This window comes from Nilaparvata lugens, unplaced genomic scaffold, assembly GCF_014356525.2.
Source record: "Nilaparvata lugens isolate BPH unplaced genomic scaffold, ASM1435652v1 scaffold4871, whole genome shotgun sequence".
In the NCBI taxonomy this organism is placed as follows: Eukaryota; Metazoa; Arthropoda; class Insecta; order Hemiptera; family Delphacidae; genus Nilaparvata; species Nilaparvata lugens.
Genome location: NW_024090867.1, coordinates 2,096 through 19,641, shown reverse-complemented (window position 1 = coordinate 19,641; position 17,546 = coordinate 2,096). Strand labels below are relative to the sequence as shown.

The following is a 17,546-nucleotide window of genomic DNA, read 5'->3' as shown; positions in this document are numbered from 1 at the left end:
AAAACCGATGGAATTGATCAGTGGCTTTGAACTCAACCAATGATGTCTCTAGAATTTCATTCGAGCACTGCAAAAGACATTCACGTCCAAATAACGTACACTATTTTTTGTCATAATAATCTAAAGAATAATAATTGAGAAATAGAAAACATTACCTGATTGTGCTGAAGTTACTACATGCATTCTATAAACATAACCTAGTTTACAAATTCCGAATCAGGAATTTGGTGAAAGTTGACAAAACTTCCACCTGGAGCGCTGAATGTGTTTTTTTTTTTGTAGCAGTTTTGCTGTTCCTATTTCGGAACTAGGAAACATACTCGACTGTAAAGAAAGCATGGTTTCAGTACAGTAGAGTATGCTGTAATGATAATCATATGTTTATTTGTTCTGCAAATAGTTGTTTACCGGATTGATTTCATGCATGTAAAAGAGCTGAAATTGAACGACTATGACAAAATAGCTATTTATGTATTAAGAGCGTAATGCGCAACTTTATCACTCGCGCCAAACAGTTATCACGCGACGTGAAGCGGAGCGTGATAATTTTGCAAGAGCGATAAAGAAGCATTACGCGAAGCATTACATACAACATTTTTTCTACTACTGCCCAAACCTGTTAAATTACTTATATCGGCGGAGTTACAATTACCGACTTTTTAAGATCTGACTTTTTGGCGAGCTGCTTACAATCAGCTGATTAGGGAGCGTAAAGAAACTCTTCTGTGCATGCACGAATGATTTGGGAGCATAAAGTAAATGTACTGCGCATGCGCAGATGGTTAGCGAGCGAAAAAGTAGACTCTCCTCAGAAATAAGCTGTTTTACGAGGAGAATTGAGTGTGTAAATTCTTTCTTTATGCACAGTTGTAGAAAAACAATATTTAGAGAACGTTAGTACATCTCAAATGGTAGTAGAATATATCGCATGTATTTTGCTACCTCTAGCATTTCTGTAAGTTGAGAAAATAGACAAAATATTCATGGTTACTTATAATAGTATTAATGTATCTATTTTTGTTGGTTGCAGTTACAAACGCAGTACAACGACTTGAAGGATGATGAAGTGAACATAATTTCGGGTGCGCTGGAACTACGCAAGAAGATCGCTGGTGATGTAATGACCAAACTGGAGGATGTCTACATGCTTTCTGTCGATGCTGTCCTCGATTTTGAGACAGTCTCCGAAATCATGAAGTCAGGTAATTCATTGAGCAAAATAAAAAACATGTTACACATTAAATATTATTTATTAGCATCATAACGATTAGTTTTATGAGTTTTTAGTCTAGCATAACAGCCTATCAGATAACCAACAGCTAATCGCAACATTCAAGCTTTTATGCTATTGAAGAATTTTTCGAGCATGCAGATATAAATTTTAAATTTACCAAACTGTACCTTTCCATGTGTATAACATTTACAAATTGTATGTACGGTAACCTTATTTTATTTCTTTTCAATGTTTGATTCCGTTACGAACTGCTTGTTAAATAATCACTTTGGAACAAATAATTACGACATAGCAGTCAGGTATTTATAAATAAAAGCTATTAGCTTCTACTTACATTAGTTTAGCGCTTTCGGACACTAGCTGAAAGATTCGGACACTGTTCGAAAGCGCTACATTAATGTGAGTAGAAGCTAACAGCTTTTATTATAAATACCTGACTGCTATGTCGTAATTAATTGTTCAAAAGTGATTATTTTATTTATTGATTGATCAAGATCAAATAATAAAAAATAGAAGAAATATAATAATGTGAAAAATTTATTCTATGTTGGTTTTGAAGCATTTAAATTAAAAAATCTACTTTGTGTAAATAATTGAGCACATTAAATTTTGTGAAGTGAACAACTACAAGACTTAACCTATTTCGGACTATGTGTAACCTTATCTAAATTTGGGAGAGAGATAGCACAAGTTTACTTTATTTTTTCTCTCCCTATCATTTAGATGAAGTACATATTGTATGAATCAATAAAGAATAAAGAATCAATCATAGTTGACGATTTCTATGTAATTGTTGATGACAGTGGGAAAATATTTGATTTGATTAATAATTGAAATTTACAAAATTTGATGTATTCTCCCAGATTCATCTCTTCAAGATTTCCAAGACAAGATATGATTGGTTGGAGTACCTTGGAAGCTTCAAAATGAATGATTTCCTCTTCATGGATCATTAATCTTGTAGAAAATCGCCGTTTGTCTCAAGTTCGAACCGTTCTAACTTTATCAATAAACATGCACTTCCACAGTATTTTGCGGTATTTGCTGTTTCTTCTCAGGCCCTGTTGATTTGATCTATTTGGTTTCAAATTATTCAATTTGGTGTAGGTTGTACTTATAAATTTGAATTTGAAACGCAACTCAAAGAACATTGTTGAAGTGAATTCGAGATTATAACTTTCTTTTCAAATTTTCCAATTCTACTTTTTTTGTTTCTCATTACTGTTTGTTTTCATCCACTCTTATCATTTTTCAACTGAAGGGATTATATTTGTAATGGGAGGTCATATTTTATTGTTTTATACATTGTTAATCAAATAATAAAGCACAATAATTTGATCTTTCTACCAAATGCCTTCTTAGTAGAGACGACAACCTTGATGTTTTATTCCATCATGAAAAAGTTCTACAATCTCATACTACAGTGTTCTATTCCCGAGTAAACCATTTGGAAAGTTTAATTATAGAAAATAAGTAGTTCCCCTGTAATATTTTTTTCCTACAGTTACGTTGAAAAGTGGCCATTGCTGCACTGATTACAGAACGCAAAGAATCACTTTTCCGCTCTAGTGCGGGAAAAATTTTTCTGCACTCCAGATTTGCAGCATGACAACGCAAAATAGCTAGTAGGTTATATGGAGCACCAGTGCAGCAAAATCAAAATGAAGTTGGTAACAGTGACTGCTGTGGCTGCTATAGTGAGCAGAGGTGCAACGAAGCACAACGCGCTAATTATTATTCATTATATATTATAACCAAGGACAACGAGGACTTTAGGATTTTAGAATTAAGGTTTTTATCAATAATAAAATTACACAGAAAAACATTTGATGCATTTCAGGCAATTTTACCCATAATTACCCACTTTTCATATTCAATGGTAACTGTAGGAAAAACTTAATGTGAAATACATGCGCAAAGTTCCTCTGCTGCACTCAAGAAACCATTCCGCCCTCGCCTACGGCTCGGGCGTAAACGTTTCTTTCGGTGCAGCAAACTGACACTTTGCGCACTAGTTGCACAAATAACTATTAATTAAACACTTGTCACTAGTCTCGACATTTATGTCATTTATTCAACATCCAATTATCCCTATTGAAATACGAATAAAGCACATGGATAGTTTAAATATACAAAATAAGTAGCACGGCTTGCGGCTTGTAATATTTTTGAATTAAACACGACTAGATTCGAAATTTATGTCATTAATTTGAACATTCAAGTGCAATAAAGTGCATCAAGTGAAAATACTTTATCTGAACATAATACGGAATAGTTATTTGTGCAACTAGTGCGCAAAGTGACAGTTTGCTGCACCGAAAGAAACGTTTACGCCGAGCCGTAGGCGAGGGCGGAATGGTTTGTTGAGTGCAGCAGAGGAACTTTGCGCACGTATTTCACATTACATTTTTCCTACAGTTACCATTGAATATGAAAAGTGGGTAATTATGGGTGAAATTGCCTGAAATGCATCAAATGTTTGTGTTTGTGATGCTGTTATTAAAAAACCTTAATTTATTTAAATAGAATGTAGTATGTTGTGTGTTTGAATGGCGGGGGGGGGGCGGCTGTCATCCACTGTTGTCCACCACCTCAAGACTCTTATAACGTGCACCACAGTCACAGTTACCAACTTAATTTTGATTTTGCTGCACTGGTGCTCCATAATACCTACTAACTATTTTGCGTTGTCATGCTGCAAATCTGGAGTACGCAAAGTACTCACTTTGCGCACTAGTGCGGAAAAGTGATTCTTTGTGGCCTGCAATCAGTGTAGAAATGGTCACTTTTCAGGTATCTGTAGGAAAAGTATTATATAACATACGGTTCTAAAACATCAACAGTGACTCAGTCGAATTTTGGAAAGTATTTGTCTAATATTTGTCTATTTTTCTATACTGAAATCTGAATTTTGCAGGCTTCTCAAGAATCCCTGTTTACGAGACGCGCGTCATAATATCATCACGATGTTCTTCATAAAAGACCTGGCGCTGGTCGACCTGATGATAACATACCCTTGAAGACGTTGTGCCAGTTCTATGAAAACCCCTGCTACTTTGTCTTCGAAGACACCACGCTCGATATACTGTTCAAGCAGTTCAAGGAAGGTTTGTAGCTTAGAATTAAGATTAAAAAATAATAATAACCAAGTTAAATGTGGTATGAATTCTATTATATTCAGCGAACAATTTCTGTATTTTTATATTTGGTTATCTGGTTATTTATATGGCTATTTATGTCCAACGGATCTCGAAAACGGCTGTAACGATTCTCACGAAATTCAGAACATCAAAATTTTGGAATGAATAGATTTGGGCCAAGCCTGTTGTTCCTTCCTAATCATATTTTATGATTTTGTGATTATGTCCACGAATAAATAAACATAGTAGGTTTATAATATAAAAATTCGATTGCACTAGGTCTCATGGCTTAATGTTTTGGGGGATTTCACAGGACTCAATAAGGGTATTCAGGATGCAGAAGAGAGTTATCAGGATGATTTTGAAGAAATCTCCAAGAACCTCCTGTAGAGGTTCATTTAAAAGTTTAAAAATGCTTACTCTTCCTAGCCTCTATATTCAAGAATGTGCAATGTATGGATTCAAATTGCGAGAGTCCTGGCTCACTGGGGCATCTATCCACAGACACAATACCAGAAATAATAGAGAATTGAGAATACAGGCCCATAAAACTAAATTTTTTGAGACAAGCCCTCAGTATATGATTAAAAAGATTTTAAATGCTCTCCCTAAAGAAATCACAAATTTGAAGAATAAAAGGGAATTCAAGGAATGCCTGGGAAACTGGCTGATGAACAGGGAATTTTACAGTTTGGAAGAGTTCTTGGGGGGTTCTGCCATATCTGTCATATCATAAATCTCAACTAATTTGCAGCAATGAGGAAATGTACAGCATTTGTTTTGGACTTTATTTAATAATGATATTATTCTTAACTAACTTACATATCTAAATTTACAGCATTTCACCTGAATTTTCATTTCATACAGGTTGTTTTTAATTAATTGATTGATTGATTGACTTGTTCTTCTTCTTGTATTTTTTGTTGTTGTTTATATTTATGAACAATTTATTGTTTTTATTGTTGTTTTTATTGTTTTGACGAACTGCCAAACATTGTAAAATATGTACATGCAAAGAATAAATTATTATTATTATTATTATTATTTGTTGGTTTGTTCAACAGTGAGCTAAAATATTTCTGAAAATAATTCTCAGCTGATGATTTCTTTCAAATATTTTTCTATTTAAAACAAAAAATCAGCTGTTTTGGAGCAGCTGTTAGTTTAATCCATGTTTCATTTGCAATCAGCTACAACCTAGGACTTATTAGTTCTCTCCTCATAAAACAGCAAATTTTTGTGGTGTAATGTACTACATAAGAATACTTTTTATTCAACCTTCAATCAAATTCTAGTTTACACAGCTTACATAATTCTTTTCAGAATTAAATTCTCTACAATTTTTATTGCGAAAAATTATTTGTTTACTGGTCATTAAAGAAAGTTATTGGGCATCAAACGTAAAAGTCTGTGTTTTTCTACTTGGATTTTTTGCATATTTCAACTTTTTTCTCAAAAACTACTCACACTACAGCTTCCAGACTAGTTTTATTCAACTTTTCAGATATTTTTACATATTAATCCAGCATAAGTTTTTTCAAAAACGAGTCCTCAAACAATTCGGCATCGGTGTATTTCACCAGAGGGACTGAATTCCGGACGAAAACTTTCACTCTGTATAGCTCGCTAATGAAGCGTCTATGGATATATGTTTATAGGAACTTTTTTTCTTATTTCTACCTCTACTATCACGTATTAAATTATTTTACCATAATTAAGAATCACCCTGTATAATAGACGAATCCATACTGAAGAATATAAAATGTATTTCTTTTTGGAATTGTTTTCAGGAAACAGAGGTCATATGGCATTCGTACATCGCGTCAATTCTGAAGGAGACGGCGATCCGTTCTATGAAACCGTTGGTATCATAACTCTGGAGGATGTCATTGAGGAAATAATTCAGGCGGAAATTATGGACGAAACAGATGTTTGGAGTAAGTTCACTGTCCTTTTCTTCATAGATATTATTGATATTGGTCTAGTTCCCTGTCCTTGTCACATTTTTTGAGAAAATCGTGCACTTGGAAAAACAGGGCTCCAAACAAATCAAACAGGCTTCCTTTTCTAAAATCTATCGTTCACAAGGTGTAGAACAACACCGAAGGTGTATTTATTTCAAATAACTTACAATTCTCTATGATCAAGAATTGCAATCCTATGTCATGATAATTAAGTCATAATTTATTTACTTGAACTATACCTGGAAGCTCACGGGAGCTTCTCCTATTGCTTATTCAAGTTTTTTTTTCGGTCTTTCGTCAAAATTATTTCTTTGATATGTGATTCTTTCCTATTTTAGTGATAATAATGTTGAATATTTGCTCAATTTTTTGTTTCGAAGCATCTAAATTTGAAAATCTACTTTGTAAACATATTTAATTACTGAAAATTTTTTAAAGTGAAGAACTACAAGACTCAAAATCAACTTTTCAGTAATATTTTTAGACGATTTGTTGTAATGAGTTGGTTATTCAAGTCAAATAATATCACAGTAAATTCAACAAGTAATCAGTCAAATCTGACTTATATTGAATTTGACATAAATGTAACTTATCTCGTGTAATACTTATAATGTAATCTCGTGTAACTTTGTAATCTCAATATTGTGTGTAATGTTTTAATGTTGTAAATTAAATACTATAGCGAGGTTCACGTTGTAATGGCAGTGTTTGATTAGCGAATTGATATTGCTATCCTTGTCTATCATTCAACAAAGCGGATAGCGCTATCTCTTTCTCGCTTTGCTCTGTTGCCACATAGTCTTTTAACAATGAAGTATTAATAACTAAACAAAATATTCCATCTCAATTATGAAAATTCATTATGTAATTATTGAAAAATATCATTTCTTGCTTAATAAAATTGATTGATTATTTTAAACGAGAATTAACAGTTGATATTACATCAAAAAGCTGTATCAGCTACCGTCCATAGAAGGCATTGACAAGACAGAGGATCGGCAACGTTGTTCTCCCATCTTTCTCCACTGCCATTATAACGTGCACCTCACTGTAGATATAACATTATTTGATAGTGAATGAAAAAGACTAATAAATTGTCAAAAACCACAGATTTATTGATACTTAGAAAGACCGGTTTCGGTTATTACACCATTGTCAATCTCTTATGAACTTACACTGGTGTACTACGTTTATCAGAGATTGACAATGGTGTAATAACCGAAACCGGTCTTTCTAAGTATCAATAAGTCTGTGGTTTTTGACAATTTCTTAGTCTTTCTCATTCAATATGAATAATTACCACAATATCAACTTCTCAACTACACAAAAAGTGATTATTTGATAGCTTATGATGTGCTAATCTTTCACATTTTCTGAAAATTTTAACAATAAAACATTCATTTTGAACAGTATCAACTCTTACATTCCAGAAATACTGTCTCTATATTTTTATGAATTAATTCTTAGATAGTGTGAACCTCTCGTATCTTCTAAGCATTTTAAAACATATAATATTCATTTCAAGCATCAATTCATTCCAACTTCATTATTGAAATATAACATGGTTTTTCTCTTATTGCGCAACTCACAACTTCCTCCAATCTGCACAGAGCATCAAGGTATTTCAATCAATATAAATAGTACAAAGGTATTTCCTACTATTTTATTGTATCATTTTCTATTTAGTCGCCTAAAATTTCGGCTTCTAGATTTTTTCAAATTTCTGTCTTGCGTATATGTAACTAATATCTTATTTTCTTCCTCTATATTGTTTGTTTAATATTATTTTTGATTTATTCATTATCGAGCAACAATAATTGATCAATATCCAATGTATGATTGATTATCATTGAAGATGATTTTAATTATTGGTGTTCAAGCTGTGAGGCCCAGTTGCACAAAAGCCTGTTAGATTTTAATCGTGATTAAGGGCCGTTTGCTCAGTCAAAGCTTAAACTGAATTTAATCAGCTGGTGACTTAAACTAAAAATGTAACACATTATAACAAACGAGACTTGATACGGATTTAATCCAGTTTGAAATGAAATTTAGTTTAAACTGTTACTGTGCAAACGGCTCTAAATGTCAAGAGAATCAATTGAAGAAGCCTTCTTCTCGAAAAAGTCTTCTCTGATTGGTTATAGTAGCATTTAATCATGATTAAATTCAACAGGATTTTGTGCAACTGGGACTAACTGTTGTTGCAATTTGAAATTGGGTGAAATGGGTAGCTGACAACAATATTTTGCCAATTTTTCAGCCGATAACAGGTCTAAACACAGGCGGGGCTCTAGAAGGAACCCCAAACAAGATTTTACAAAGTTTGCCGAGCGAAGCGAGATCCAGCGAATTCATATTTCGCCGCAACTCACGTTGGCTACATTCCAGTACTTGAACACTTGTGAGTAATCTGCTTATTGTAGCTATTATTAAATTTGGTTATTTGTTTCAAATAATGATTACATCTTGAAAATTGTTGTTTGGAGTTGTTGATACCGTTATTGCATTCTATTCATTGGAATATCCAGTCTCTGAGTTATATCATCCTCATTAATAATAAATAATTTTTTACTTTCATTCACTCTCGTATTCTCAGATGTCAGTAGTCTATCTTCAGTAATAATCCCATTATATTAAGCGAGCGATTTCTGTATATATTATATATTTAGTTATTTATATGGTTATAATATATTCATGTCCAACGGATCACGAAAACAGCTCTAACGATTTTCACGAAATTTGGAACATGATAGGTTTATGATATAAAAATTCGATTGCACTAGGTCTCATCACTGGGAAAACTCGCTGAACGACATTAAAAGGATAATAATTATTCATCCTTGAAAAAACAGATGATGATTTCGTCGTCTGTCGATAACAGAAGATGTGGGAGAGAGAGACATAATTATTTTTAGCTGTTGAATCAATCAGCATATCTTACGAGAAATATTATCTAGAAATTTTAATCCAATTGATCAAAATATCTGATTTGTTGACATGTCATGGTATATCATTCTTAATTGAAGTATATCAAAATTTTCAAAGTTTATCATTATTTTACAGTTTTAATTGATTAGTGAGTGCTATTTTGTTATTCAATTTGGTTTGTGAACAATCTAAATTAGAACTTTTCTGTTTTCAAATGTTTGGACTGGAAATTGGACCTGAATTCAAGTGTATAGAACATAACCTACTTTTTGGACTATTTATAGTGTATAAATAAAAATTCGGGGAGGAAACAGTGTTTGGCTGTGCCTGTTAGTTCTTCATCCCCAATCATTTAAAAAAATCGTGTTTATCAATAAATAAATAACGAGCGAAGCTCGGTGCCCCGACATTATTCACAATGTAAGTAAATAAAGAGCATAGTTATTATATATAGATATCAAGTTCTAAGGCAACGAGTAATGGCTTAATAAGATATCCCATGGTATAGGTCATTTATGTTCCAATTTCCAATCCGATTGTTTGTTAACTCATGCCGATTACTGTCGACTACTGTCTAATATCACTGTTTTGGCCGGGTGAGAGTGTTAAGCTGCGTATACATATACGCACTTCCAACCCGCACCGAGCACGCTCCGCCTTCGTACCGCCCTCGTTCCTCCATCGTACCACAGTCGCTCCTCCCGCGAAACCTATCATGAACGTTACGGAAGATGTTAGATCTTCTCGCGTTCCCCGGTCGAACCACTGTTGCTCCCCGGTCGATCATCAATCGCTCTGCTGGAGTGACGTTCGGTTGTGGAGCAGAGCGAAAGTCTGTACGCACCTTAAGAATGGCACAGTATGAGAAACTATCAGCGGCACAAATTCACATAGCAAATGAGTGTATCGATTATAATTGTTATATATCGATATTTCAAGTCGATATTTACATTTTTTTGTCATACTTACTCAATTGCAGCTGTTTTCCATGCATCAAATCAAGCCGGTAAACAGCTGTTTGCAGAACAAGAAAACATGTGATTTTCATTACAGCATACTATACTGTGAAGAGATCATATGGTTTTCTTTACAGTCGAGTATGTTTCCCATTATCAGTAGATAGGACGGCTACATCTTCTGAAGATGTACTTTAGCTTAGCTACGTGAAGAAAACCTTTATGACTTTACATTAAGAAAACATCTGAATACGTTTCTTATTCTAATCAAATTGTTCCAGATTCAAATTCCTAACAGTGTCTGCCTCATTCTGCCTCGTGGAAAATAGCTCTCGGAGGCACTGTCCACTGAATTAATAATATCTAAGTAACTAATAGAATAACTCAAATATTATTAGAACTCATCTAATAAATTTCAAGTTATAAGAACTCATCTGACATTTTTTAATATTGGCCTTTATCATTCTATTTGAGCTCGATGGGTCTGTTATGAACTAGGCACTAAGCGCTAGGTAATGTTTATAGAAAGCAGTAACTCGAGCAGCAGCAGGTAATGGTTTCTGTTTCTCAGCAATATTATCATTTCTGAGAAAAGTATGACAAAATAGTTATTTGTGCAACTAGTGCGCAAAGTGACAGTTTGCTGCACCGAAAGAAACGTTTACTTGAGTGGTTTCTTGAGTGCAGCAGAGGAACTTTGCGCACGTATTTCACATTAAGTTTTTCCTACAGTTACCATTGAATATGAAAAGTGGGTAATTATGGGTAAAATTGCCTGAAATCCATCAAATTTATATCTGTGTTATTTTATTTTTAATAAATAAAATAGAATGTAGTATGTGTGTTTGAATGGCCATTCAGGGCGGCTGTGTGGTGTGTGGGTGGGTGCGGCTGTGCTGTGGCTGTCATCCACCACTTCAAGATTCTTATAACGTGCACCACAGTCACTGTTACCAACTTAATTTAGATTTTGCTGCACTGGTGCTCCATATAACCTACTAACTATTTTGCGTTGTCATGCTGCAAATCTGGAGTACGCAAAGTAATACTTTGCGCACTAGAGCGGAAAAGTGATTCTTTGCAGCCTGCAATCAGTGCAGAAATGGTCACTTTTCAAGGTATCTGTAGGAAAAATATTGTACGTAACTTGTACGGTAACGTATTTACCGCATTCGTATGATAATTCTGCCCTCAACTACGTTTCGGGCAGAAACAATCATACTTATGCGGTAAACCACCGTTACCGGACTTGTGACGTAAAGTACTATTTCTGTGTTGTTTATCGACAGCTTGCGAGCCGTTCAAGTCGGAATTCATCTCGGAATCAGTCCTGAGTCGTCTCCTGCGGCAGGACATCATCCACCAGATCAAGGTGCGTAAGGACAAGTCGCGAAAGGACGACCCACACCTGGTGATCTACCAGCAGGGCAGACCGGTCGACTTCTTCATCCTGATCCTGGAGGGGAGGGTGGAGGTGACCGTGGGCAGGGAGAACCTCATCTTCGAGAGTGGGCCGTTCACCTACTTTGGACTGCAGGCGCTCACGCAGACTGTTGGCGTTGGTGAGTGAAAGATGTGATTTAGTTGAAAGCAATCGTTTTCATTTTTGAGTTTAGTTGGAAGATGAGACTATACAGAGTGTTTCAGAAGTAGTGTCGAACATTTCAGGGTATTGTTTCCGGACGATAGGAGACTACAGATGTCGTATTTTAAGTGTCAAAAACTCAGCGGTTTTCTTTATAGCTGCCATTTTGTTTTTTTTTCACTTAGGAATTTTTATCTCAAGAAAGAAATTTTGTATTGATCTGAAATTTGGCATGCATATTTATGCTGTAAAGACTCAACTTTTAAAAATGAAATGAAAAATTTTCGATGTAAATTTCCAAAATGGTGGCCACTTTAAATTTTTGATAGCAAATTTCACGAAAACCGTTCACTTCATAGAAAACTTAGAAGAGACAAATAAGTTAGCAAATTTTATCAAGATTTCAAGGATATCTTATTTATCAAGATCGGTCGAAAAATAGCAGAAAAATTCATTATTTTCGTATTGCATGCATTACCACTTCTCACAATAAATTTAGACATCAATATTACATTTTTAATTCCAATTGCATTTAATATGAAGCTTTGAAACTCGGTATGGCTCCATATGGCCATCCAGCTGATTTTACAATGTTTTTCAGATGATCTTGTTTGTTCATGATCATTCATCCTGTACGAAAATAATTAATTTCTCTGTTATTCACTGACCAATCTTAATAAATGAGGTATCCTTGAAATCTTGATAAGATTTGCTAACTTTTTTGACTTTTGTAATTTTTTTGTAAAGTGAACGGTTTTCGTGAAATTTGCAATCAAAAATTAAAAATGGCCGCCATTTTGAAAATTTACATCGAACATTTTTTTTTTTTTTAAAGTTGAGTCTTCATATCATAAATATTCATGCCAAATTTCAGATCAATACACCATTTTGTTCTTGAGATAAAACCTCCTAAGTGAGAAAAAAACAAAATGGCAGCTATAAGGATAACCACTGAGTTTTGGACACTTAAAATACGACATTTGTAGTCTCCTATCATCCAGGAACAATACCCTAAAATGTTCGACACTACTTCTGAAACACTCTTTATATGGATAAGTGTCATGTGTATATTTTCTTATCGAAAGTAATGTTTAAATAAAACCACAAATCTGTTGTCAAATTCTACACTGTTTTATTTAGTACACGACCAAGGCTTCGTGACCACACCGGTCACATTTTCAAGTTGACTGAGTCAACTGATTCAGTCAACTTTTCAACTGATTTAGTCAACTTGAAAATGTGACCGGTGTGGTCAAGAAACCTTGGTCGTGTACTAAATAAAACAGTGTAGAATTTGACAACATATTTGTGTTTTTATTTAATTATGGAACGGTTCTACAATATTCACAATGACTCAGTCGAATTTTTCAAAGTAATGTTTTCATGCATTTTTTTTGACAATTCTCATACTCTGTTAAGAGTCTCTGGGAATATATTAAAAACAAACAAACAAATCTGCCATGCATTTATTCACTGTTCATTTTGCAGCTGAATCACCGACTGGTACGGCCACCTCACACAGCCAATCCCAGCAGCTGGGCAGCTTGCAGAGTGTGAACCTGGACTTGATGCTGCGTCACTCGTTTGTGCCGGATTACACCGTACGCGCAGTGACGGACATCTTCTATTTGCGCGTGCGCCGCTCGCTCTACCTGGCCGCCAAACGTGCCACCCTCATGGAGCGCTGCAAGAAGAACGAGGAAGTCGTCAGCAGCGGCGATGTATTTGACGATGAGGTCGAGAAAGTAAGTGCAACTAACAATCTTATAATTTATTAGTAAATATTTGTAAATATTTTTATAGTCTGGGTCCTGTCAAAACAGGAAACAGCACGAATTGGTTGACAACTTGACCAGTTATAGAATAGACACGCTGGGAAGTCTAGCCTCTGAAGCCAACATCTACTGCCAAATCCACCCATCTTGACGTCACAACAGTGACGTCACGCATCGTATGGAAAACTTTCAAATTGTGTCTATTTCAGATTCATGGTGTTTTTAGGTTATTTCTAGCTACGGGCAAAAACGATATCGGTTAAGTTATAATGTGTTATGTGATATCGGCTTCAAAGTTATAATGTGTTTTGAAAATAATAAGGTACGGTAGCCTACAAAACTAATTTATTGTCATGCTGCAATGAGTTCACTTACATCATAACCAAGGATAATATTACAGTTAAAACTTACAATATTTATGTGTATGAATTTCAACTTACGCATGAAAAGATATTCCACGTTTTTCCTAAAAATTTCAGTGCAATTATATGCTGCGCAGGAGATGACCATTTTCATGAATAATAATTATATAAATAAATAATAATCTGCTATGGAAAAGAAGCTATGTTTAACAACAATGTAAGTTAAACACCACAAACACTTACACAACAAACTCAAAAAAGTTTTCTATAATTTCTATACGATGCGTGACGTCACTGTTGTGACGTCAAGATGGGTGGATTTGGCAGTGGATGTTGGCTTCATCGACTTTCAGTATGAATATATACAATGGACCGTGTCTATTCTATAACTGGTCTAAGGTTGACAAGAGTGTGGTTGGGAGGCTTGCCGGCACTGGCCTTCATTGGCCTTCGCTCGACAAAAATCTGAGCAATGTCCAATAAAAGAGAGCGCTGGCAAACCACACACGCACACTTTGTTGCCTCGTCCTCATTTCTACGCATTGGGCGTTAGTGTGGATGCAACGAGTTGCATTCGAAAAGATACACAAGGAGCTCCAATGTATCTTTCCATAAGAAACAGATGCTATCTTGTATCTTCTCAAAAGCAACGTGTTAAATCCGAAAAGATACACAAGGAGCTCTAATGTATCTTTCCATAAGAAACAGATGCTCTTTTGTATCTTCTCAAAAGCAACGTGTTAAATCCGAAAAGATACACAAGGAGCTTTAATGTATCTTTCCATAAGTATTTTCAATTTTTCATTAACTTTTTTCTCATATTACTCATGAAGAACTTTGTGATATTGAATCGGGAACAGTTTTGGACTATAATGCCTGTTGTTCCCATACCTGTATGCATTTTTGTAAATAATTAGATAAATTGAAGCAACAGATGCCCTTTTTTATATTCTCAAAAGCTATGTGTGGCATCCGAAAAGATGCACAAGGAATGCCATAAGCAACAGAAGATGCTCTTTTGTATCTTCTCAAAAGCAACGTGTTGTATCCGAAAAGATACACAAGGAGCTCTAATGTTTCTTTCCATAAGCAACAGATGCCTTTTGTATCTTCTCAAAATCAACGTGTTGCATCCAAGAAGATACACAAGGAGCTTTAATGTATCTTTCCATAAGCAACAGATGCTCTTTTGTATCTTCTCAAAAGCAACGTGTTGTATCCGAAAAGATACACAAGGAGCTTCAATGTATCTTTCCATAAGCAACAGATGCCTTTTGTATCTTCTCAAAATCAACGTGTTGCATCCAAGAAGATACACAAGGAGCTTTAATGTATCTTTCCATAAGCAACAGATGCTCTTTTGTATCTTCTCAAAATCAACGTGTTGCATCCAAGAAGATACACAAGGAGCTTTAATGTATCTTTCCATAAGCAACAGATGCTCTTTTGTATCTTCTCAAAAGCAACGTGTTGTATCCGAAAAGATACACAAGGAGCTCCAATGTTTCTTTCCATAAGCAACAGATGCCTTTTGTATCTTCTCAAAATCAACGTGTTGCATCCAAGAAGATACACAAGGAGCTCTTATGTATCTTTCCATAAACAACAGATGCTATTTTGTATCTTCTCAAAATCAACGTGTTGTATCCGAAAAGATACACAAGGAGCTCTAATGTTTCTTTCCATAAGAAACAGATACTATTTTGTACCTTCTCAAAAGCAACGTGTTGCATCCAAGAAGATACACAAGGAGCTTTAATGTATCTTTCCATAAGCAACAGATGCTCTTTTGTATCTTCTCAAAAGCAACGTGTTGCATCCGAAAAGATACACAAGGAGCTTTTTGGAGTTACGTCCTTTAAGCACAACACAACCTATCAGCTGACATTCGTTCAACATGCTCTTTCCATTGTTGGTGATACGTTGCAACTTTCTCATTCATGAAGAATCTCTGTGTGTAGGGAGCTTCCTCCATCTAGGGATCTAGGGGCTCTGAAGCCTGATGTTTTTGCAAAACCGTGAATATTACCCCGCGAACCATACCTTGCCTATATGTCGTTTCAAAGTCATGGAGGCAAAACTGTGGGACGTGTACTGTAATTTGGAAATTGGGGCCTGTGTGGTTTGTTTGTCAAAATTGTGTCTTGAATAATGTAAGGCCAAACCACACGAAGTGTTTTTCAGGCATTTTTGCACTGGCGCCAAATAATTCAGCAGGCTAGGAAGTTCTCTGATTGGCTGATTATCAGCTGTCATAACTTTGAAACGGCATATAGGCAAGGTATGGTTCGCGGGGTAATATTCACGGCTTTGCAAAAACATCAGGCTTCAGAGACCCTAGACAAAGTTGAACTCCCTACACACAGAGATTCTTCATGAATGAGAAAGTTGCAACGAATGTTGAATGAATGTCAGCTGATAGGTTGTGTTGTGCTTAAAGGACGTAACTCCAAAAAGCTCCTTGTGTATCTTTTCGGATGCAACACGTTGCTTTTGAAAATATACAAAAGGGCATCTGTTGCTTATCGATAGATACATTAGAGCTCCTTGTGTATCTTTTCGGATGCAACACGTTGATTTTGAAAAGATACAAAAGGGCATCTGTTGCTTATGGACTTATCTCTTAGTTTGTCAACTAGAAAGTATTTTAATGATGGTATGATAATGATCTGATTTTAATTTTGTACAGTATCCTTGTGCAGGTGAGACTTGCAGTTTTCTATGAACATGAAAATGAACAAACTATCCAATTGTCCTTGAAGCAGTATTTCAAGAGGCTCATTTTTAGCAGAGTTTCCGAAGCAATTACTCGACTCGGTAGCAGTAATTGTGTTATGAGTCGAGTGAGATTATCATATGATGCAAGAAGAGGCACAATATCTGAGGAAGATTTTTAATCTGTGACTGTAATATAATATGCAGGGACCCTCCTTAAATATTATATTCTGTGATTGTACAGAGTGTTCAGAAAGTCACTGCACCAAGTATTTCATTTCCATATAATTCAAGTAAAGACCACACACTATGAACTAGACTCATGTAAATTTTGTAAATATATATTGGTTTTTAAACAGTTTCTTCCATCATTCATAGTTTTTGGTTCACAATAATATTAAGTAATGAAAACACAACGATATAGTCAAATTTGTGTTACTTCATCTCACCATAGAGTGAAGTTAGTCTATAATATTTATAAGTCTATAATATTTATAATTATTATTAAACGAAAATCCAAATTAAATGTTGTAATTCACCCCGAAGACTTCGGCTACTGCAAATATTGACAACAGGGAAAATCAAAATTAAATGCTGCAATTCACCTCCGAAGACTTCTGCTTCTGCAAATATTGACAACAGGGTAGACAGCTTTTAGGAATTAGGAGGTACTGGGTTTGATTCCTGGGCTGAAATAATTTTTGAATAGTAGCGCTCATCGAATTCCATCTAGCTGTTTACCCTGTTGTCAATATTTGCAGTAGCAGAGGTCTTCGGGGTGAATTACAACATTTAATTTTGATTTTCGTTCAATAATAATTATTAATTCATTAGCATTTTTTGAATAATTGCAGTATCTCAGTAATTTCCATCTGTAGTCTATAATA

At 34.9% G+C, this 17,546-nt stretch overlaps 1 protein-coding gene across 1 annotated transcript; it reads left to right on the top strand.

Moving 5' to 3' along the window:
* Positions 1–1,024: 1,024 nt before the first annotated feature.
* Positions 1,025–16,955, top strand: LOC120355807 (metal transporter CNNM2-like; the record flags this gene model as incomplete). Its single annotated transcript, XM_039444521.1, is given in 9 exon segments — positions 1,025–1,202; positions 4,152–4,175; positions 4,178–4,231; positions 4,234–4,341; positions 6,165–6,311; positions 8,599–8,739; positions 11,512–11,784; positions 13,296–13,552; positions 16,647–16,955. Coding segments are annotated over 9 exon segments (1,377 nt in total), but the record flags the coding sequence as incomplete, so codon positions are not given.
* Positions 16,956–17,546: the final 591 nt, after the last annotated feature.